General features: G+C 34.5%; 1 protein-coding gene across 1 annotated transcript; it reads left to right on the top strand.

Moving 5' to 3' along the window:
- Positions 1–407: 407 nt before the first annotated feature.
- On the top strand, positions 408–7,625 carry CCK (cholecystokinin). Its single transcript, XM_070727030.1, has 2 exons — positions 408–645; positions 7,495–7,625. The coding sequence occupies exons 1-2, from the start codon at positions 408–410 to the stop codon at positions 7,623–7,625; spliced, it is 369 nt and encodes a 122-aa protein (XP_070583131.1).
- The last annotated feature ends 598 nt before the right edge of the window (positions 7,626–8,223 follow it).

Genomic DNA, 8,223 nt, shown 5'->3' with positions numbered 1-8,223 from the left:
TGAAATCATGATTACGGCATTCCTTTTAAAATCCACACTCAAGTTTTAATTACTGTTCCTTATTAATCATCTAATAAACAGTACATTCTATAAGAGTTATATTTTTCAGCTAGTGACTTTCATCTGCATTTGTAGATATGGAATTGGAGCAGCGAATTCCATAAAAATTGAAATACATTATGAAAAACGAAGTGTAATGTTATAAACATTGCCTTATACATTACATTTTCATATGCTTTAGCGGTGGCTAAAGCATATGAAAATGTAATGTATAAGGCAATGTTTATAAATTGGATGCACTGATAAAGAACAAGCACAACAGTACTGAAATAATTGTTTTAGTGTATTTTAAAAGCACAATATTTGCAAATCTAAATATGACAATTCCTTCTTATTCTTGTTTAGCTATGTATAGTGGGATTTGCATTTCCCTGTTCCTGGCTATGTTGTCCCTGAACACCTTGGGACAGCAAACATCTGGATCCCATCATGCAATGACAAATTTTGAGCAGAGCTTGGTAGAAAATCACCAACATGGCCATATTCCAACCTCAGGGAAACCTGTCCAGCTGGTAGATGACAGTATTGACCAAAAGGCCAATCTTGGAGCTCTGTTAGCCAAATATCTCCAGCAAGCCCGAAGAGGTATACCTTTTAATCATTTTCTGTTCCAGGGATTCTTTGGGTTTAAAGGAATCCCTTTTCAAAATTCAGTACATACATAGATTCAAACTGAAGTTAGAGTGATCTCATTCTGTCAAATATGAGAGAGAGAAAAGGCCAGCATTATTGATCATTCCCACACAATGTAGCCTTTCAACACCTCTGGATTGCACTAGCTTGAGAATGTGCTGAAGACGTTAAAATTGTATTTTTTATTAGCAATCAACACAGTTATGCAACTTTTCCCAAGCTGGCATTATCCAAACATGTTGAGATAAGACATATCAACATTCTAAACCCACATGGGACTTTGCTTAGGTGAGTCTTTCTTCAAATGCATACAGGAATCATTGTGAAACTCCTTCTTCTCTTCCACATATCATCACATCTTTTTCAGTTTCTCACAGTGGCTACCTTAATTATCCAGAAATATTATTGTAAAAGAATTAGAAGGAAATAGCAATGTGTCCCTCACTCTGAAAGGTGTAATTTTAGGTGTTTACATGAAAATTGCATGGTGAAACTCTGTATGTATTGTTTGCTTTCATCTAAATACTAAAGCTGATTGCACATCAATGGGACACACTTGTGCATCTTATTTCCATAGAGGCAAGAGAATAAGGCTTTAACTTCCTAAGAGTTTTTTGTCAAGATAATTCTATGTTCCACCAATCCAATTAAATTAACTTTGCAATATTTTCTGAATCATACGTTGGATAACATTGTTCAATTCATACAGCATCATCTATCTTCTAAAGAGGAGGAGAAATAAATATGACATAGAAGATCAAGATTTAGATTCAGAACAGTTATAATTTGTCCAGAAATATAAAGAAAATGAAAATGGATGAAAATTCTTACCTGCAGGAATTTTTGTTTTGTCTATTTCTATTGGAATAGAAATCTTCCTGAAATACATAGTTGTCTGCTCCCATTTCTTGGTTTCTCCAGGTTTTTTGGGGAGGGAGGGAGAAACCAGAGGCTTTTAAGGATCAAAAAGTTTGGTCTTAATATAGCATCTCTCCCTTTACTTCTAATTCTCACTTTTACAAAGTATCTCTTCTTTATACAGTCAGTGAAGATTTAGTAGAGGCTGGGGAAATATGCTTCTGATAAGTATCATAAAGATATGATTTGTGAGTATGGGGTGCAAGCTACAAACCTTCAAGTAATGTTAGGTTACTCAGGTAAAGGTATGTATGCCCTAATTTTCATCCTGATTGCCCATATATACCACTTGATTAATTAAAGGATTAATTCTTATAATTAAATGTATGCCTGTTTGGATTTTTTTTTATGATTGTCTAAAATAATGTGTGTTCCATTGTTAGTATTCACTCAAAATATTTATTATCAAATAATGACTTGTCATAAGGTAAGAAAATAATTGGTACAATAATGAAAATGTCTCAAATTAATATCATAAAATGGGCAATCTTCCTCTTCCCAGCATTCTCCATAAAGGTTAGAACCAGAACTTCCATAATTCCCAGTTAACATTATTTATTCGGTTTTTTATGCCGCCCTTCTTCTTAGACTCAGGGCAGCTTACAACATATTGCATAGCACTTTTTAACAGAGCCAGCATATTGCCCTCACAATCCGGGACCTAATTTTACCCACCTCGGAAGGATGGAAGGATGAGTCAACCTTGAGCCGGTTATAAGATTTGAACCACTGACCTACATACATGAAGTCAGCTTCAGTGGCCTGCAGTACAGCACTCTACCTGCTGTGCCACCCCGGCTCATTATTAAATATATTGGAGAATTATAATGCTTAATTAATCTAAAATATATATAGGGCAATAAGTTAGGAAATCAGAATTTTCCATTAAAACCATTTTATATATAGTTGAATCCTTAATTCTTGGAGGCACTTTTCTGGTTAGGGGAATCTGTCAGACATACAAATACATGTACAGTACTGGGAGCTTGAAAATCTTTATTCCAAGAGAACTATATACTTATTTTTGTGGAGAGCAATTGATTGTAGAGAAAATTTCATTCAAAATAATCTTTATTAGGCATTGAAAGTTCTGTAGAATCACAATTCAGAGAAGGCTGATTAATGTCTCCCTTATCTATCACTTTTTGCCATTGGGTAAACCTCAGTGACTAAATAATATAGATAAAAATAGTGTTTTGATAAATTAATCAACGTTAAATATACTATTGAATAATTAAAGTGATTACTAAAAATCTAACAGATTGAGGTTATTCTCTGCCAACTTTATTAACATCTGGTCTCCTAAATTCTAAGCAGAGTGGGCAAAGTTCAAGAAGAAGAAGAAGAAGCAATCCATCAACATCTAGAAGACTATCAATTGCTCATTGCTAGTCTATTTTCTGAATTAGTTAATTATGACTAGGGAATAGAATCTAACATGGAATAAAGCACACAATGACCTTCTGAAGTTTTCTGATTTTTGAAAGAAATTGAATCAAAAATATCTGTCTCTTGGGAAAGAGATTGCCAATTTCTTCAAGGCAATCACTCTTACCAATCAAAGCAGCTACTAAAGAGCCAGATGGAAGGATATATTTTATTAGAGAGTCAGGGAGGCTGCAGACCAGCAAGGAGATCATTCTAGGCTATTCACATGTACCTTTCAGCTGTCTCCCATTTCAAGACAATTTCTCAGAAATAAATGTTCTTTTCCTTTTCCTCCAAAGAAAGAAAAATTGAAAGCAAATGCTCATTTATCAAATTGAATTAATATTGGCAGTTTTTTAATTTTAAAAAAACCAATCAGGCAGCAGATGAACAAGTCTGCCCTATTTTCTTCAGCCTTGTCAAGATACATTGCCTCTACAGATAAAATTCTAGTTGGCTAGCAATAGACCAATATGTCTTCATATAGGTTTAATATGTTACTTGGAGATCAGGATGGACAGACTTCAATGTTTCAGAATCTGCTCTTTGTCTGTTTGTTTGTGTCTCTGTGTGTCAATTTGAAACCTGATATCAAATTAGTAAGAGACAGTGACAAAATAAACTGGGCTAATAAAGTTTTAAAAGAAAAGGTGCTATATATTTACCATGATTTTTTTTTATTAGAACCAAGCTTACAATATAATCTCAAACAGCTGTCTTTTTGTTTTCAATATGATTTGTTTCAGCACTGTCCTGGTGTGCTTTTTTCTTTTCTCTTTTGGGAAAATGGGGGGAAAAAGAAAAACTATAAAATCCCAATAATCCAAAATAAATCTTTTAATGAAAAAGAAAAAAACCCAGCAACAATAAATTCCAATAAGAAAAAAAACAAGAATTATTAATATAAAATAAAAATGCAATTATGCATCCAATACTTTGCCAAAAAATAAAATAAAAATAAAAATGGAAATAGTGAGAAACTTAAAGAAGCTAAAAAAGGACTTCAGTTCATTTTCATTCTAAACCTCAAAATCAAAACAAAATAGAGCAAATATATAAAAACCTTTTAAAAGGCCAATATAATCTTAAGGGGAAGAACATCTGTTGAGAACAAAGTCCTTATTGTAAAAAATGCTAATATAAATACAGCAAGACAATCCACTTATTGATTCTAAACCAGATGTCTGTGTTTTGAGAAGCTGGTCAGTTCCAAGGTTAACTCAATTTTAAAAGCTGCAACAATGTTTCCAGCCTAGGATACTTATTAACGCTTGTTAGCACTAGATGGCAATCTTTTTCCAAAAAGAGTCCTGAAATAATGGTAATCAAAAATTCAAATTAATAGAGAAAAATAAATAACTTCTTAGGCTTAATCTAGTTGCAGCCACCTCCAAATAAGTCTTTTTAAAGCAAAGGTACAGTCACTTAGGTATCCATTTAGAAAAGAGGTCTCAATTTCCATTGCTTCTGCCAGCACTAAATCAGAAGCAGCTTTTTCCGCTGCTTCCAGTCCTCTTTCCTTTGCCAATGTTTCACTCTATTTTTTACAAATCAGCCTTTTTCACTTTTACTTCAGTTCCAAAAATTTATGCTAAACAGAAAAAAACCTTCTCACCCAGATGACTTCAATCTCACTTCAGCCTCACTTTTGCTGTTTTGCTAGTGGAACTGATAGCGACATGTCACCTCCAAAATGGCTGCCGGTCAGGGAACTGGTTACCTACAGGGTTTTGCATTAACCTGTAGCTTGCCAGACTGTTCCCTTGCTTCACTGACCCTACATGTCAGTTTGACCCAAAATTGGGTTCCCAGGCTGTTGCGGTTCAGCAGGTTCTCTGAAGTGCAGATGAAACTGTCCATCTCGTTCTGGTTGTAGCTCCACCCCCCCTTCTTTATTTTTTGTGGATGTAGTAGAAGTGACAAGATAATGAATATGTCCATTGTTGCTGCTACTGGGAGACTATTTTTTTAAATTATCCAGATAATCACTAGTGTATCTTGATTCTGTCTTTTAAATTTTATTTTAGAATGGACTTTGCTAATATGTTTTTTAATGATGCTTTACAAAAACACTTAGAAACATAGAAGCTTGACAGCAGAAAAAGACTTCATGGTCCATCTAGTCTGCCCTTAATGCTATTTCCTATATTTTCATCTTAGGATGGATATATGTTTATCCCAGGCATGTTTAAATTCAGTTACTGTGGATTTACCAACCATGTCTGCTGGAAGTTTGTTCCAAAGATCTACTACTCTTTCAGTAAAATAATATTTTCTTATGTTGCTTTTGATCTTTTCCCCAACTAACCTCAGATCGTGTCCCCTTGTTCTTGTGTTTACTTTCCTATTAAAAACACTTCCCTCCTGAACCTTATTTAACCCTTTAACATATTTAAATGTTTCGATCATGTCCCACCTTTTCCTTCTGTCCTCCAGACTATACAGATTGAGTTCATTAAGACTTTCCTGATAGGTTTTATGCTTAAGATCTTCCACCATTCTTGTAGCCTGTCTTTGGACCCGTTAAATTTTGTCAATATCATTTTGTAGGTGAAGTCTCCAGAACTGAACACAGTATTCCAAATATGATCTCACCAGCGTTCCCTCTTCCTGCTTGTTATACCTCTAGCTATGCAGCCAAGCATCCTATTTGCTTTTCCTATTGCCTGACCACACTGTTCACCCATTTTGAGACTGTCAGAAATCACTACCCCTAAACCCTTCTCTTCTGAAGTTTTTGCTAACACAGAACTGCCAATACAATATTCAGATTGAGGATTCCTTTTCCCCAAGTGCATTATTTTACATTTGGAAACATTAAACTGCTTTGACCATTTATCTAGTAAAGCTAAATCGTTTACCATACTACAGACGCCTCCAGGAATATCAACCCTATTGCACACTTTAGAGTCATCAGCAAATAGGCAAACCTTCCCTACCAAACCTTCCCCTATGTCACTCACAAACAGATTAAAAAGAATAGGACCCAGAACAGACCCTTGTGGCACACCGCTTGTAACCAGTCTCTGCTCAGAATACTCGCCATTAACAACAACTCTCTGATGTCTACGCTTCAGCCAGGTGCAAATCCACTGAACTATCCAGGGATTAAGTCCAATCTTCACTCATTTATCTATCAGCTCTTTATGTGGAACTGTATTAAAGGCTTTGCTGAAGTCCAAATAGGCAATATCCATGGCACCACCTTCATCCAACACCTTTGTAACATAGTCAAAGAAATAAATGAGATTAGTCTGACCTGATTTGCCTTCAGTAAAGCCATGCTGATTTGAGTCCAATAAGTTATTGTTTTTTAGGTGCTGATTTATCCTCTTTTTGAGTAGAGTCTTCATCATTTTAACTCAAGGTTGACTCAGCCTTCCATCCTTCCGAAGTGGGTAAAATGAGGACCCGGATTGTGGGGGCAATATGCTAGCTCTGTTAAACAGTGCTATTGCTAACATGTAAGCCACCCTGAGTCTAAAGAGAAGGGCGGCATAATAAATAAATAAATAAATAAATTGATAGATAGATAGATAGATAGATAGATAGATAAATAAATAAATAAATAAATAAATAACTACAACTGATGTCAAGCTAACTGACCTATAGTTACCAGCTTCTTCTCTACTGCCCTTCTTCTTGTCCAATCCTCAGGAACATCTCCTGTTAACAGCGATCGGTTAAACAAATCAGTCAGGGGGGTAGCAATGACAAATCTGAGTTCTTTATGAACTCTGGGTGGATGCCATTGCCTTATTTATCTTTAAACCTTCAAGTTCTTCTAAGACATTGGCCTCTAAGAGCACTAGTTTAAATGCCTGTCCAAAAAAGTGCTGAACTCCTCACTGAGCACCTGGGTACATATGTATGATGGATGCAAACCATCCCTCTTAAACAACTCCCTATTAGACCACCTACTGGCATCATGACTTACCTAGCCAAAATCTTCAGCTTTATACCACTGCCTTAACCACACATTAAACTCTCTGATACAAGTTGTTTTATCCTCCTGACCACAAACAGGTAACAACTCTAAGAAAGTCACTGAATCAGTTATTCTGCCCAGCTCCATGCTAAGACATTGGAAATATCTTTTTACTACATTAACATTTCTCTGGGACAAATCATTTGTGCCAAGATGCACCTTCTGGCACTGTAACTATACACTTCCTTCTGGCACTGTAACTATACACATGCAATAGCTATTTTACTGTCTATTATATATTTATCAATAAAACTGTAACTTTAAAATGTTTAAACTGACTAAAATTAGTAGTATATCACAATATTAACAAAAGGAAAATGCAGGTTTCATTTGATCATGGATGATAATGTTCACCATCACAGGATATTGATTTCACATTTAATGTTCTATAATTGATTTAAGATAGCAAAGAATTCATATTATTAAAAATGAGTCTGCTTATTTGTATGTTGCTGTCCAATATTTAGGTTCTACTGGAAAGGTCTCCGTGATGGGGTTACAGAATTTTGATCCTACCCACAGGATAAGGGATAGAGACTACATGGGCTGGATGGATTTTGGACGTCGCAATGCTGAAGAATATGAATATTCCTCTTAAATATTGTGCAATTTTGCTTAAAGGAAATAAAAATCAAGTCCTTGTACAGAAATATGATTTTCTCTACAAAACAATATTGGCATTCTTTATAAATTGGTGTTTAAAATATATGTATTTGATGTAAATTTGTCTGTAAAACTATGCAATATATATTTCGCAAATATAAGCAGAATTCTCAAGAATGTGGATCTATCAGAAGTATTTTATTCATTTCTTAATAATTTTATAATTGCAAATGTTGCCATCCCTTTCTAAAGTGTTTGCAATTTAATACATGGACTATTTGTTAATTTGAACTATTTATGTATTAAATAAAAAAAATATCACCCATGAGTCAGATTCAGATACACTCAAAATTAGTATTATTGTAATCAGTGAGACTTAAATTTGTCATGATCAACTGAATTGACTACAATGAATCCTCTCTACATATGACTAAATCTCGATTTTATTCTCTTTGTCTAGATAGTAACACTATAGAAAAGACATTATTCCAGTACATTATAAATGTAGTCAAATAATTTTCTATGCATGTTACAGCCTCTAGTTATTTTAAAATGTGCTATTTGTAAATGTGAAAATTCTGATAAAATTGTTC

The sequence above is a fragment of the Erythrolamprus reginae genome, chromosome Z, assembly GCF_031021105.1.
Source record: "Erythrolamprus reginae isolate rEryReg1 chromosome Z, rEryReg1.hap1, whole genome shotgun sequence".
NCBI classification, from domain to species: Eukaryota; Metazoa; Chordata; class Lepidosauria; order Squamata; family Dipsadidae; genus Erythrolamprus; species Erythrolamprus reginae.
The sequence above is the reverse complement of the archived record's forward strand: the minus strand, read 5'-3'. Positions and strand labels throughout refer to the sequence as shown.